This window comes from Lipophrys pholis (assembly GCF_963383615.2).
Source record: "Lipophrys pholis genome assembly, chromosome: 7".
Classification (NCBI taxonomy): Eukaryota; Metazoa; Chordata; class Actinopteri; order Blenniiformes; family Blenniidae; genus Lipophrys; species Lipophrys pholis.
The window spans coordinates 25,556,838-25,573,068 of NC_137638.1; the positions used below are offsets into that span (position 1 = coordinate 25,556,838).

Below are 16,231 nucleotides of genomic sequence, written 5' to 3' on the forward strand. Positions count from 1 at the left end.
GAAGTCATCCACTGGCAGCAGCACTTCCATATTCATTTTTCGTATTATCTATCTTATAACAGCTAGGTTGAATTAGCATGTTGATTCATATTGCCTGGAGATGGTTGTAGATGAAGCAGGTCTTAAAACCCCTGGTGGTTCTGCTGAGCTGATATATCCTATCAGAAGCGTTGTTTCAATCTGCTTCTTCCTCTTGGCGAGGAAGAAAAAAAAACAATCTTGTTGAATGAGAATTAAGAATAACACATCATTGTGATTTCAGGCATTCCTCGTCATTTGGACCCTCAGGATGGTTACCTACGGGAAGCAAAGCAGATGAAAAGAGAGAACTCCCCACCTCGTCGGCCCGGCTCACTTTCCGACCCAATGAAGGGCAGAGAGGCCATCGTGCCCACAGTAAAGGAGGCTGGGCGCTCCATCCACCTCATTCCCAGGGAGGAGATGAGACAGTCTAAGGAGAGCATCATAACACAGGTAAACACCTACTACTAACTTGTGTTGAGGTGATTTAGCCCCTGATTGCACTGAAAGGCCTCATCTTTGCCGTGCCTCTTTGCAGGGATCATCCATGAAACAGGAGCCACCCGGTTCATCAAAACGCCACGATGTCCGCTCCATCATAGCGAGCTCTCCACGTTCCTACCACAACGCACCCTCCCACCTGGAGATGCGACCCGAGAGGGGGCGATATGAAGAGGCACCAAAAGGCCGGCCCAGTGCGGTAGTCAGCACAGCGAGCCCCATAGCTCACTCCTCTCCACACACGCTGGGGTCCGAGCAGGGAGGCAAAGCCCACCATAGTCCGGTCGGCTACGATGACAAAGGCAACTTACGGACTCCTTACCCTGGTCCCTCGCATCGTGGCTCCCCACTTTCCAGGGAGCCAAGCCAAAGGCAGCACGAGGGTGAGTGCATCTCCAAAATGTGTTGGTTATCACTCGCCTCTTATCTAGTGTTCCTGGTTTTAGAGACGTCTTTACCATTGTTGGTTCAACTAATTTAAAACAGGGATCCCTCTCATTCCAGGTCCCAGCAAGAATCCGCCTCAGGAACGCAAAGCCACACCGACCCCCAGAGAGATGAGCGCCACCAAATCGCCGCTGTCGGGTGTCACAGATCCACAGGCGTACGAGCGTCTCCTGCAGGGTCTCGGAGCCTCGGATGTCTACCGGCAGATCCCCTTAGCCTTTGATCCTGCAGCACTGCCCCGTGGCATCCCCATTGATCCAGGTACAGTTGTACAGTCCGAAGTTGGTTAAAAAGAACGTCAAGCATCAAGAATGTCACACTAACAAATACTTTTACCTTCCGCCTATTGTTTCTGCACTTCAGATCTGAAAGAAATCTCTTGTTAGATTTTGAGGATTTTTTCCCCCCTCCAAAATATTCATCTTAAAGCATTTTTAATTGTATGTTGTAGTTGCATTCAAAAAAATTCCTTTGATTTCAATCCAATGTGTTGAAGTAGTGAGGCAGAAAACATTAATTATATATAGACATATGTAAACCACAGGGCAGTTCAAACAAACTTTAGCCTCAGTATGTTTCCCCTTTTCGTTTTGAAAATAAATTTCACCAGGAAAAGAAAAACCTTCAAAGACAAAAAGATATTTTCTAGCGACAATACCTTTTGTTTGATTGTTTATTTCACGTCCAATTTTTCTCAGGTGTTTGTTCTTTTCCATACACAGCCGCCTACTACTTGCCTCGCCACCTTGCCCCCAACCCAGCGTACCCTCATCCCTACCCCTACCTCATCCGTGGTTTTCCGGACACCGCGGCCCTGGAGAATCGCCAGACGCTGCTCAATGACTACATCACCTCTCAGCAGATGCACCAGTGGCCCGCAGCGGCCGCCATGGCGGCCCAGCGCTCAGACCTGCTGAGGGGCCTTACTCCACGAGACCAGCCCCTTCCCCTGCCCTACACTGCAGCCCCGCGCGGTAAGGCTAACGGACTTAGAGTCTCAGCGGCGCTCGCTTTCACTCAGATTTATCATGGTTGTTGTACACTTTGGCTTTATAAGCTGTCAAGTGTGCTACACCTACAGGTGGAGCTGGCTGAGAGCACTTACCGTGAGGGAACGACAGCTGGGTTTATGTTGCCTAGATTGTATTCAATAACGGAAGCACCTGTATGCTGAAAGATGAAGTGCAGTCTGTTTCCAGCCAACTTGACCATGTGTTTCAGCTTGCACATCAGCTGAGTAATGCATTCTTAGTGATGTGATTACTAAAGGCAACTAGCCTGCAGTATTAGGCAGCAGTGAAGTCATTCGGCACTTTTTGAACTGTTGTAACTCTCTGGAGTGTTTACTTTGTGTATACCTAATGTGGCTTTCAGTACTCATTTGTTGGAGAAACATACTCACACACTGTTTCAGTGGAAAGTTATATTGTGAAGTCTTTGAGGAGCAGTTAGTCAGTTTGGTTTCCGCTGTCATGCATTGAAGATGCACATATCATCAGACCAGAAGTGAAAGTTTTTACAGGATCACGTCTTGCATAAATCATCAGTGACTTTGCCTTAAAGCTGAATTTTATGCAGGTAATCTTTTTTTTTTTTTTTAACATTGTATTCATTCAATCATTTTATCATTCACTCCTTTGTTCCCATTTGTTTGTGTTAATTCAGTGTGCTCTTCACTTTGTGTTAGTATGCGATTGCATGTTAGAGACAGTGTTTTTGTTGTCATGGCATTTCACCTCTTTGAACCTAATCAGTTTTGTTCACCACTGAGAAATAGAAAGTTTGCTTTGAGAGATAAATGAAGTCTCCTGATATGAGCCCATATTTTCTTTGTTCCCAACACCAGCCACATTCAGACCAGGCGTTGGGTTGATGTTAACTCTTCTTTCTCTCTGTCCCCCAGGAATCATCGATCTTTCTCAGGTGCCACACTTACCTGTCCTGGTCCCTCCCTCTGCAGGGGCAGCCGGCTCCCCAATGGATCGCATCACTTACATCCCCGGGACGAGCGCCACCTTTCCCGGCAGGCCTTACACCTCCTCCCCAATCTCTCCCGGTGCGGCTTGACTCCCGCAAAGCAAAGCCAGCAACAGATGGAACGCATCACCCCCTCACTATTTTCACGATGTTTCCTTTTATTTTTTGTTTGCAGTTGGCTCGTCCCACATGAGCAAGATGCAATGCACGTCATCCTCAGAGCGCGAGCGTGAAAGAGACCGCGAACGTGACAGGGAGCGGGAAAGAGACAGAGAGCGAGAGCGGGAGCGAGAGAGGGAACGGGACCGGGAGAGGGAGCGGGAGAGAGACCGCGAAAGGGACCGCGACAGAGAGAGAGACAGAGACCGAGAGCGTGACAGGGAGAAGGGCGGATCTTTGGGCAATGTGGAACATGCACCCATCTGGAGACCAGGTGTGGAGGAGATTGTTTCTATCTTCTAATAATTTCTGTCTGCAAAAGTCACTCAACAGCCATGAAGTTGCATGTTGGCTGTAGAGAAGAAGGAATAAGCATTTTTAGTTGAACGTATCTTGTTTGTGCTCCTCAGGTACAGAACACAGCTTGGCGAGCAGTAGCTGCAGCAGTGTGAGACCATCTTCCCAATCATACGGCCACCAGCACTCCCCAGTGTCACCACGGACCCAGGAGAATGTGCAGCAGAGGCCAAGTGTGCTGCACAACACTGGGGGCAAAAGCTTGTCCATCAGCGAACACTCTGGCTCATCGGTGTTACGGTAAACTGACTTCTCGCTCTGCTTTTGTATTCCACAAAACAAAATTCTTGATTATTTACTGTTTTATTTGTCCTGCCAGGTCCATGCCCCCTGGGTCGTCCCGCTATCAAGTTTACTCTGGCCACCCCCAAAGGACAGGTGTGGCTCCCGATGGCTACCTACCTGCCATGGACTCGAGTGTGGCCAAAGAACAGAGTCGTGATGGAAGCAAAAACAGGGGAAGTCTCCCTAAGCATGTGCAGGACCAGCACGGGTCGTCCAGTAAATCTGACCCCAAGCTGTCCAACCCCAGCCCGGGAGGACTTTACCCAGGTTCTTATGCCTCGGCTACAAGCCGTACCCCACACCTGCTGCCTCCCCAGTCGGATAACCCTCCTGGCCGTGGAGAAAGCGGCACACCTAGTAGGGAAAAGACTCAAAACAAACCGATGTCCATTCAGGAACAAGAGCTCCGAGCACTCGGTAAGACCACCATGACTGCGGCCAACTTCATAAACGCGATTATTATGCATCAAATTTCTTGTGAAACGGGGATGCCAGAGACGGGCTCGCTTGTTGCCAGCAGCGCCACTGATGGTAAGACGCTCTGGATCCCAGGGTCCCCCTCATCACCCAGACCTTCCCCCGTCAGTCTGTGGCCTTTTGCACGCTGTGGTGATTGGCATTTTCAAATCAGCCCAATTCATTTACATTTTTTTTTCCAATTTCAATGCTATAATTTTGCTCTTTTTTTCTTTTTTCCCCCGTTTTATTTAATTATATTTTTTCTTCACAAACTTAAAGACCACCAAGGGTGCCCCCTGGAAAACGATAATAAATAGCCTGTCCAAATTGGACCTTGACTGGCTGACACTAAATTAGTAGCTGCAGCTTGATGTTTCATTGATTGATAAAGCATCAAAGATCCTAGGTGTCCTTTAAGATAGCTGGTGGGAGATTGAGGCAAAGCATCCTTTGCTCCTTATCTTCATTTCTTTTTCATAGATGACGTGACTTGAATTGAACATGTGGCACCCCTCCTCCCTCCCATTCGGCTGCTTATGTTAAACAGAATCTTTAACCACGTGCATGTGGGCATAACTCACACACGTGGACTTTATGAATGCAGTGGCTGTGCTTCTGTACTGCATCTCTTATGAGGCAATGTTTCCAGTAAAAGCCCTATTTGAAACACATTGTACTGGGATACTTTTTTTCTTTTTTTGCAATGACCAAATTTAACCCAGATGACAAAATAAGAAGAGACAATTGGTCCGAAGTTTGTTTTATTTTTTGGTATTTTTTTTTTGTGCTTTTATTTTTTTATTTTATTTTTAAACTTAATGAAGAGCTTTAGCAGCCAACGTAGTCACTCCCTGGGGTCCCAGAGTGAACCAGTGCTGCAAAGGAGAAATGGTGAAGAAAGTGGCAAAGACTGAGGAGACTCTCAGCCATCCAGGAGGAGGGGGGTACTACAGCTTCTGCCCCTCCAAATCTTTGCATGTCCCCTGTTTATGGCTCACTGTAATCTATGCAGATTTGTTTTGTTCGTTTTATTTCTCTTCTTTGTTTTCGTTCTTCACACACGCCAAACGCTCAACACATTTCTCTCAATCAAGCCTCTGGGGGGGGGTTTGTCATTTGGAATGTGATTTTTGTTCTGTTGATTTCTTCTTGTAGAGCAATGTATCACATCTGTATATTGTAGCAGGCTTCAGGGCAAGTGACAACTGCATGCTGAGTTCAAATGTGAGCCAATGTTCTCGAACGTACAGTAGTAAACAGAAAACATGCTCCTCTGAACAGATAAGTAGGTTGTCACCTCATTGTAGACTGCAGACTGTGGTGATGTGCTTCTAAAAAAATAAAAAAAAAGCCCAGTGTCTGTTATGTTGTTGCTAGCTAACAACAAAAACCACAGCATCTTGTCGCCTGAACCCCTGGGGGGGGGGGGGGGGACTAGTCCTCTGTGGGAGCTCATACAGTTAATCCTGCCCCCCGCCCCCACACACACACACACACACACACACACACACACACACACACACACACACACACACACACACACACACACACTCATCTTACATCATCCTCTTCTCACATGTGCTGCAGTGCAAGTGTTGTGTAATAGAACACGTAGTGAGACATGGCACAAGGGAAAAAGGCTGGAAATGGGCTTTTAGTCAGTCTGCAGACATACTGCTTCAGTACGCTGACAGTATGATTGGAATCATCTCCATTCAAGTCTCTTAATAGTCTTAACTTACGTGGTCTTCTGTGAGACACTACGTGACTTTTTAACTTCCTAATTTATAAGTCACTGAATCAAAACCAGACTAATATAAGCATCATTTCTGGCCAAGGCTCTTTCTTTGAAGTCTGTATGCAGAGTACATCCTAAAAATAAAGAAGAGATCTGCTGTAACTTGTCTCACAAACACTCAGACATGCATATTGGAGCGTTTCTGTAGGAAAGCTTGCCCTTTGTGCTTTCATGTGTCATGAAACGTGTCAAAGTGATCATCCACTTTAAGTGTTGATGGATGAACACACGTTTGAGAAGTGCATGCTTTCCTCAGGACATTTTATAGTTTTTCATTGTGTCACCTCAAACTGGAAATCTGGATTAATTTTTACCTGTGTGGATGGGATTTTTTGTGTGCGTGCGTGCGTGTGTGTGTGTGTGTCTTTGTCTGTTATTTGGATGCAACTCTCAGCTGCTCACCCACAAGGTCTGTACCGCCCTCCGTCTGAGGAGCGACTGTCTCCAGGCCAACAGCCCCCGTCCCCCTGCGTCAAAGGCAGCCAAAGGGTGGTCACTTTGGCACAGCACATCAGCGTGAGCACACTCAATACAGCATTACAAATGTCCAGCTAAATCAACCTGATTTCAAGTGATTATTTTGTCGCGATGGTGTTGTGATGTCAGTGTAACTAACAAGTTGAGGTAATGTGATAAACAAATTGTAAAAGACAATAAATGATGCAAATTGAAACCCTGTAATTTGTCTGTATGCCACACGCTATTGTGTAACGTCTGACGTAAATGAGTCCTTTCGCCAACAGGAGGTGATAACTAAAGACTACACCAGGCAGCAGAGCTACCACAGCTCGCCTATCCTGGACTTGACCCGTCCACCCAGTGCCTCCCAGCCCCCACCCACTTCACAGGAGTCTGCCCAGGGGTCCCGCTACTCTGAGGGGGAACGAAACAGAGACCGGTAAGAATCGGCTATGCAGGTGATCTCCACCCTGCTTACAGCAAAGACTCGGATACGTTTCATTTGTGTTGGTGCAACTTATTGGAGATCACCATGTTGTTTATGTTGCGTTTTCCCTGTGTGTCCTCTCCAGCTCTCCCCTCCACTCAAAGACACCACCCGTCAGTCTTTCAAATGATGGCATCGAACCGGTGTCCCCGGCTGGAGCCAACTCTGAGAATGACGCCCAGGGAGGGTCGTCTTACTCCAGCGAGCAGGGGGAGCAAGGGTAAAGCCTTCTGCTTTATTATTGACCCAATTCACAGAAATCACTTGGAAATCAAGTCAAGCTGAAGTCAAATATTTTCCAGTGTTTAAACAAAGTCTGGCCTTAATCATCTCGTTTATTTGTGTTGTTAACACAACATCCAAAGGTTTGGCCTCTTGGGGCTTCTGGCTTCCTCTCGTCTAGTTGCTCAGGATTGGCGACAAAACACAGGGCCAGTCAGATAGGAAGTGGTGGTCAATGGTTGCCACTGTGAGAGTGTGGCCTTGTTTTATCAGGGGTGACACTGCCAGCTCTCTCTCGCTCTCTCGCTCTCTCTCTCTCTGGGAACGATCGGCCATTGGCTGCTGTTTCCTTCCCGGCTTCCAAACTTCAGATTCATGCGAAGAAATTAAGTTTCTGTCCCAGTTGTGAAACACTGGATTCATTCTCACCGAGATACGGGAGCTGTCACAAGCTTGTGTGTCTTCTTTAGCCTCCGTTTTGTGGACTGTGACCATTTCCTGCACTTTGTCCCGCCGCTTTCTGCTCATTTCCACCCGGTTACTGCTGGTTGTCAGATATTTATTGCATTGGCCATTTTCACAGGCCACTACACTACGTACGTAATTGCATCTCTTCTCCATATTAGTGTTTCGGCTATTTTTGCCGCCAAAGTGTTATAAGTATTGCAACAAATTCAGTGCTCATTCGTCAAACATTAATTAAAAGAAATGACCTTAACAAGGAGGTTTGCCGTGAATGTTACACTGCTGTACAGGAGAGACGACGGCAGTGGAGAAACACCCACAATCTGAGGAGTGGATGGTTGAACATCACAACATGTTATTTAATTCTAACATTTGTGATAATGTACTTAATTATTAAGGCTTATTCTTAAACTTTGCCTACAGATAATTATCAGCCATATTTGATAACCTGCTTTATTCCTCTTTCCTCTAAAAAAAGACGATCCCAAAAGACATGGGGAGGAAAAAAAGAAGCAGCTTACAGTTTGTGTAGAATTATTAGAATTTGCCTTATGATGACGAAACACTTCCACTTTAAGTGTGGGACGCTTTCATTTAAAATCTGTAGGGCAGTGTTGTAGTACACAATAATGAATAGTGCACAAGCTGTGTCGACAAGCTTTTATAATCTCTTGCAAAACCCAACAAAAAAACAAGTGTAAATCTCTCAATCATACATGTTTTAAATCTATAAATCAAGAAATACGTGATTTGGGGAAGCTTTACACTTTCTACAGAGATTTTTTTTCTTTAATGATGAAACTTAAATGTGTTCCGACTTGAAAAGGTTGAAACTATCCACTTTCAAATATCTTCATGAGAGCCATGTAAAGAGTTAACCATTAAACCAAGTTGGATTAAAACGACATAATATTGAACTATCGGAACAGAGCGGGGGTGTGATGACTGTGTGTGCTGATGTGGTGCCGCTGTGCCTCCTGCAGGATGGGCTCCCGCTCCCCCCCCAACACCTCTCAGCCTCCAGCGTTCTTCAGCAAGCTCACCGAGAGCACCTCGGCCATCGTCAAGTCCAAGAAGCAGGAGATGATCAAGAAGATGACCGTAGTTGGAAACGACAGTGATTTCAGTGAGTTCGACTCTCTGAGACTAATACAACACTCCAGAACTCAACCTGTGGTTCTATTGAAATAATCATAAAAAGATTTATCTATATATAAAAAGGATCTATTTTCTCAATTTCAGATGCTGGTCAGCCAGGAACAGAAATCTTCAATATGCCAGCATCTACGACTGCAGGTAACCACATCCATATTTAAATACAATATTACTATTTCTGAGACAAAACATGTCAGTAAACAACAATAAGGACATTTTGTTGTGGCGACAACATACAAGATGCACCTCAAGTTCTTCATAAAAGCACGTTGAGTCACAAGTCAGGTGATCCGGTTCCACTGCTTTCACCAGACCTGAAGCACTTTACCTTTAGTCACATTCACACTTGGATTCACACACTAATGTTGACGGCTGCCCTGCGATGCGCTCGACCAGCTCTGGGGACGACTCAGCATTTAATGTCTCGCTCAAAGACTCTTTGAGGCGTGGACGGATGCACCAAAATTGATATTGGATGATGCTCAACTTGCTCTCTAATCGAGCTGCAGCCCCAAAACGACGTGTGATTATCATTTCAGGTACAAAGAAAAAAGTGCTTCACTGAAATGGTAATTCATACATCGTTGTCTCTCTTAACCTGCTTCAAGCCTCCTTAATATACGAGCAGAGCGGCCGCTGATGCAACGGAAGAGCAACTGTAGCTCGACTGGGGGGGGAAAACAGTGCGACAAGCAAAACGAGGAGCCTGCACAGAGTTAGGCAGGCGGTCATAATGTTATGTTTGATGTACAAAACGTACATTAGCTCCTCCCTGGGAGCACCGGTGCCGTCTGCACAATATCCACTGGTTAAAGGGAAATAAGTACAGTTCCAATTTCAAGCTCGTTTTCTAGGCCAAGAAACGAGACCCTAAATGCCTGGTTAATGCAGGTCGATATATGGATGTGAGTAACGGTGTGAAGTGCTACCAGACTGCTGAAACGGTGAAAACGTGTATCGAAGTCGATTTTACCATTGAAGTGAATCATGTAGGCGTTCTTTAGTCACTGCCAGCTCATACGTTCTCCAGTGACGCATAGATGTGGCTGTACTGCTCTCTTCACGTTTTCTCTGGGATTTCATATTCTGAAGGTGAAAGTGTGTCATTGAGCTCTATTCTTTACACTTCATGATCTCATTCTTCTGCCCTTGTTTTCAGGATTTTAATTCATAATTAAGCGCTGGATATGTATGCCCCCCCCCCTCGTCCCAGACTGATCTTGCTTATCGTAGCGTCTCATCACTGTCCTCTGATCCACAGGACCCGTGAGTGTCCGCAGCCACCCTGTTCAAGAGGCTCCAGGCAACTCAATCGGCCTGGAGGCCATAATAAGGAAGGCCTTGATGGGCAAATATGATGAGCCAGAGGAACGTTCCCCTTCGAACGCTGCTAACCCGATGAACTCTGCTGACGGACGGGGCGACGACTCTTTCTCACAAGGTGCCGCCTCCTGGACTTTGAGCCGTCAAATTCAGCATCATCCTCTCCATGTCTGATCCCAACAAGTTAACGCTGATTCTGATTGCTTGAATACAATATTGACAGCAGAGGTTTTTTTCCTGCATCGGATTCAATCGATAATCTAACTTTTTCCCATAATGCAACTCGTGTATAACCTTTGTGCAAATCGAAGCGATGTCTTTATTTGAAGTGATGTAGAGTATTTGTAGCTGAAGCCTCGATGTCGGACGTGACAAGTCTTTGCAGCCCAACAGCCAATTTCAAAAAAGCAGTTTTCAAAGTCGGTTTTAGCAAATTAAAATGACAAATAGTCTGTATGAGATAAATAATAAGTGAAAATGTTTATAACTTTAGCCATAATTGCAATTATATCCATGTAGCTGTTATGCCTGGTCACGCCTTGCTTCTGTGACGTTGACCAACGTTTTGTGGCCGTCACAGCCAAAGAGCTGTTCTCTTTATGTTTACACATTGCAATCATTCCTCTCAGAAAAAGCCACCAAGCACTCAAAGCTGTTGTGTATTGACAAATATAAGACATCCAGTGTACATAAAGTTATCTGCACAAGCAATCACATCTCTGTGTGTGTGACCCTCAAATACTCCCGAGGAGCTTGCAGTGCGTTAGGTTACATAAAATAACACCGTCTGTTGTGACGCACAATAAAAACTTCAAATAGACATGGTTACAGGGGTGATGAGTCCAGATTGGTTGTCTAGGGGAGAAAAAAACAAACAAAACAAGTCGCACGATTTCTTGTGCGGCGCCACAGAAAACCTTCAGAACAAAGCAGCGAGACGACGGCAGGTCTGAGTGCAGTTTTGAACAAGTATATTGAACAAGTCTCCATTTTCTAGAGACGACCAGTTACTGTGTTGTTCTGAATGTCAGTTCCTCTGCTGACGTTTAGAAAAAGATCAAAGTTTTTTGTTTTTTTTAATGTAGATGTTCACTTTCTTTGTTTAAATGAAGACGTCAACAACACGCAGGGTTAAGGAGCATCTAATAGCAGTGACAGAAAACCGCCTTCATGTTTCCTGCTTATACACTTTTATGTCACTTGCTCCTCCTATCATGCTTCATCCGTACAGAACATTTTAGATGCAGTATTTTTAACAGTAACATCCAGTACTTGTAACTGTACAAAGTCCCAGTTTAGTACGCACACCTGAGCTCATAACGTCTCGGTAGATAAACTCCCAACGCTCACAAACTGTGACGACTTGTCGTAACACCAGGAGCTGAATAGTGGACTTGTTCAGACACATTTCATAAAAAGGGTTTATTATTGGACCAGGAGGATAAGGTGAAACCTTTTGCTTTTGCTTTTAACGCCTGAATTATGAGCACTAAAAGGTTGACGTGTCCCTCTTCTGTTCTGCAGGTGGGGCAAAGTCCTTAAAAGGCAGCGGACGCTCCAACGGGCGTAAGGCCAAGTCCCCCGGCCCGGGTCTGTCCGGCGGGGAGAGACCGTCCTCGGTGTCCTCGGTCCACTCAGAAGGAGACTGCAACAGACGGACTCCGCTCAACAACCGTGTTTGGGAGGACCGGCCTCTTTCTGCAGGTGTGAACCCGTTCTGAAGTTGTTCGCCGAGCGGACGCAGGGGATCCCTCTAACGCCTCCTCCGCTCTGCCTCCTGCAGGTTCAACGCCGACCCCTTTCCCGTGCAACCCGCTGATTATGCGTTTTCCCAGCGGGACGGTGTCGGCTCACTCCCCGTCCTCCGGGCAGCAGGGGGGCCAGCAGGGCCCGGGGGCGGGGCCGGGGCCCGGACAGTGTCGGTCCTGGGAGGAGGAGCCCAAGCCTCTGCTCATGTCTCAGTACGAGACGCTGTCGGACAGCGAGTGAACGGAAAGACGCGCTGCACGACGACGGGACCCGCGACAGTCGACCACCTCCGTGATGCTGCAGCCAAACACACACACTCACACACAGATACGGCTTTACCCCGCTGAGGCGTCCGCGGGACCGACACGCCATTCCAACCTGCATCAGAAAGGATCGCGTCCTCCTTGGCGGCGCTCGCAGCAGAGATGAAGTGACACACTGCTGCTCACCTCACCGCATGTGTGTGTGTGTCTGTGTGCGCGAGTGTGTGTCTGTGTTTGCGCCTACATGTTATGCATTCACTTCAGGACTACTCTAAAGGACAAATCACTTTTTTTTTCTTTTTTTTTTTTTAAATGCTACTTTTCCTCACTGGCCTTATCGACACAGACGCATTGACGTGCACCTTCCCGGACTGGCGTGCTCACAGGGGAGTGGCGGGGACTCTGAGGTCGACATGGAGCCCGCCGCTCCGGTGACAGATAAATCTGAACCTGAGCGCCGGCCCCGCCCAGCGAGGACCCCGCCGAGCGAGGACCCCGCCGTGATTCTTCTGGGTGAACTCCGGGTGCGTGCGGCCTGCGCACTGCTACCACTACAAAGAAAACACGGCGAGGGCGACAGGAGGAGACTCAAAAAACATCCTTTTTATTTTTATTCTTCCTCCTCCTTTTAGTTTTTTTTTCTTTTTCTTTTCTTTCCATTTTCCTCCTTTAAATTCTGTCAGTCCAGTCCTGTGTTTTGTGAGCTCAGACCTTTAGTACATTTTGATGGTGAACTTTTAACGGTGTCATTTTGTTGTCTCTTATCTGCAATGATGTATCTTTTTTGGGGGGTAGGGACAAGAATCTGTGGGGCTGAGATTGTTATGGGGGGGGGGGGGGGCGTCATATCATTGGTTTACAGGGTAAACATGCTGTTCAATGCTGATGTCATGGTATATTTTGGGGGGCCTGCTGACATTAAGGGGAAGTGATCTGCCAGACAGATGGCACTGAGACAAGTGACACTTTCTCACTGTTTTTATATTAACCATGTCTGTGTTTGTTGAAGCAGTTTTTTGAATATTAAGCACTTAGTTGTCAGTCAGTTCACAACGGCATCTTTGAGAATCTGTGTTTGGTGGGGCTTGGTGAGAAAGAAAAGACTCACGCGCAGCGTAAGAATCCCTCTCTGTGGATGCGTCCTTTTAACACCCTTCTCTTTTCTTTTTCTTTTTTTTTTGGCCTCGCCACCTTTTATTGTTTCGCGCGCCCACACTCAAAGCGACAATCACATTTTTGGTGAAGGACAACTGAAGCCGCTTGGAGCAGGTCGCAAGACGACCGCCAAGCTGCTGAAAAGGTAAATTCCACCGCATCATTCGGGAGTTTTTCTCGCATTAAAGAGGTGACAAAGCCATCTTTCTACGACCCCAGGGTCCACGGCGGCGCCGGGTCCCGGCCCGCTTGAACCCAGTCTGGGAGCTGTTGTGACAGCCTGACCTCTGACCTTTGACTGCCTGGTAGAGACTCCACACCCAGGCAGGTTTTGTACAGTTATGAGATATTCCTAGTGTTAAGTGCCATTTATTTTACATATACAGTACTGAAGTTACCAAGTGACGCACAATTTTCTTTTTTTTTTCTTTCTTCTTTTTTTGCCCCCCCATGCCTGGTTTATACTGTCCACACAGGGAAGTCTGAAACAAAACAAAAAAAAATGTAAAGAAACATCCTTTTTTGTTGTTTTTTGTGCGCGTGTGTGTGTGTTTTCTTCCAAATCCATCACTGCCTTAGCTTTCAACGGTTTCACTCATCAGATCCACTAAACCGAGCAAAAACTGTGGCAGCTCGGCTCGGCGGGCCGTCTCCACGGAGACCTTTCACTTACTACTTGAAATGTACTTCACCACACCTCCGGGGTGTTTGGAGAGGAAGGTGAGGGCGACACAGAGAAGCTCGTGTGAGGGCGCAGTCGATGGTTCAGAGACACTCACCTCCGTCTGGTTTGATTTTTGTTTTGTGGAACTTTTTGGAGCAGATTCTCACAACACGAGCGAGACTGTTATAGGACTACCTCCTCTCCCTCCATCCTACCTGATCATGACGGTGACGCCTCACCTGCAGAAAGCTCATCTCAACCATGTTTCAGCAGATCTTTTCTTTGGCGATCTAGAGACCCGAGGAAGGTTCACAGTTTGATCAGACGAGGCAAGAAAAAACAAAAACACAGCCAGGCTCTCTACTCTTTATATCATTGGTCCATGGATAAAATTGAAGAATGTGATGCTAAATAGACTAAAGCCATATCCAGCTTTTCCCTACACTGATAACTGTTTTTAAAAAGGTATGAAATGAATTTTAACTTGCATCCTTTTTCTTGTCGCTGCCGTTTGCTCCGTGTTTTATTAGAAAGTCAAATGAATCATTCACACTTTAAAGGACAAAAACTGAATGCCGATGTGTTTCCCTGGACTGTCCAGGGGTGGGTGGGGTGGGATTGACATATACATATACATTGTTCAACCATTTTGTGCATATTTTTTTTTTTTTTTTTTATTATAACCCACTGTATAATAGCAAGGATTGTATATACAACTGAAGAGATGTAAATATTTATGTGGCTTGCTTCAAGGTTGGTATTACAAAAAAAAAAAAGAAGAAATATTCACATGGTTAAAATTCTACATGCCCACCAGCAAGCTTTGTGGATAGCAGTGTAAAAATGAAAAACAAAAAAAAGACACTGCCTTAATGTTTAAATAAAAAGCTTCTTGCCATTCATTGTCTCAAAGGGTCTTCATTGGGCTCTATGGAAGTAATGGAGGTGAAACTCCAGCAGGGGGCGGTAGAGGCTTAGGTTTGAATTGTAGAGATTTAGATTGACTTTGAATGGCTGCTTTTGTGTGTCTTCGGTCTGAACGCAGCAGGATGGAGAGATGCTTCACTTTTCTGCATCACTTTATTCCATCTGAGCGTCTCGAGGCGCTGCAGTCGGTCCCAGTGGACGATAAGCAAAGGAAGGTAAACTCCTAATCGATTCTCGATTCCAACATTTAGAGAAAGCCCGTCCTCCGTACAGAACCAGAGTCGAACTGAGGATGGTGCACTGGGTGGAAGAATGCTGCAGAAACATCCAATTTTACTTTCGTTGATCAAGTTGACCTTTTAAGGAATCTTTCTTTACTTCCTGTGGGCCTTTCCTGTTCTGTGCAGTGGTTAGCACTGTGGACGCACAGCAGAAGTGCCATGGTTTGAACACTGGGTGTGCAGTCTGTATGTTCTCGATTGCTTGGTTAATCAGTGACAGACTCTTAACAGTTGGTGTGCTTCTGTGTCTATAAACTGATCTGTAAATGACGGGTTGGCAGGCTGCAGCTCTGAGCAGCTGATTATTCATCCTTCCCCTGTGATTCGCTTCACCGTCCTCCTGCTGCAGTGAAGGTCGGACGCCGCAGATGTCCTCTTACGTAACTCCCATCAGTCTGTCAAGGTCACACTGGGATGAAGTCGGCCGTCCTGTGAGCAGAGTCGGTTTTCCATTCATTATATAGTCAATTCAATATTTTTGGACTCAATATGTCCACGAAATGCGGTTTTATATTTGCCGTCTACTTTCTATTCTGCTTTTCTTTCTTTTTTTTTTGCAGCTTTCTTTCAATGTGGATGAAGTGAAGTTTTCTTCTCATGGGCCCAGAGGTCACATGGTAATATTACAATATAAATTCTAAACTCGAACTTAACATTTCTGTGGAAGCAAGCAGCTGCTGCTCATACCCTTCCTTGAAAAACAGATTTGATCTCAAGGACTTTCTGCGTCAAGAGAAGTTGAATTGAAAAAGTCCATAATTTACCTTTTGTGTCTACCTGGAGTTTTAAACAGTCGCTTATGAAAGTAATAAATTCCTCACCTGAGTGTATTACCTGTCACATTTACCTGACTATTAATGAGTTTTATCTAGTTCTTGTACCAGTATGACTGAATACTTTACTTTGAAATCATAAATATTATTTCATTTGAACCTTTTGATCAATTGAAACCAATGTGTCATTTTATAATAGAAAGTTTCTGCTTTACGTCTATTTTTCTCAATAATTACCGTGTTGCCACAGTTACCTTGAAAAGGTAATGTGATTACTGATTGCTAGTTACTCCTTTAAAAAGTA

At 45.7% G+C, this 16,231-nt stretch overlaps 1 protein-coding gene across 1 annotated transcript in view; it reads left to right on the forward strand.

Annotated features, from left to right (window-relative positions):
* ncor2 (nuclear receptor corepressor 2) overlaps positions 1–14,837 on the forward strand; it is a 92,164-nt gene extending 77,327 nt beyond the window's left edge. Inside the window, exons 31-46 of the mRNA XM_080466668.1 lie at positions 263–474; positions 560–905; positions 1,027–1,230; positions 1,692–1,943; positions 2,873–3,025; positions 3,122–3,379; positions 3,516–3,702; positions 3,782–4,278; positions 6,399–6,520; positions 6,748–6,902; positions 7,036–7,170; positions 8,621–8,763; positions 8,880–8,933; positions 10,054–10,233; positions 11,640–11,819; positions 11,899–14,837. Coding sequence (XP_080322794.1) covers positions 263–474; positions 560–905; positions 1,027–1,230; positions 1,692–1,943; positions 2,873–3,025; positions 3,122–3,379; positions 3,516–3,702; positions 3,782–4,278; positions 6,399–6,520; positions 6,748–6,902; positions 7,036–7,170; positions 8,621–8,763; positions 8,880–8,933; positions 10,054–10,233; positions 11,640–11,819; positions 11,899–12,104 — 3,284 coding nt within the window. The 3' untranslated portion in view covers positions 12,105–14,837. The remainder of the gene's footprint in view (positions 1–262; positions 475–559; positions 906–1,026; positions 1,231–1,691; positions 1,944–2,872; positions 3,026–3,121; positions 3,380–3,515; positions 3,703–3,781; positions 4,279–6,398; positions 6,521–6,747; positions 6,903–7,035; positions 7,171–8,620; positions 8,764–8,879; positions 8,934–10,053; positions 10,234–11,639; positions 11,820–11,898) is intronic.
* Positions 14,838–16,231: the final 1,394 nt, after the last annotated feature.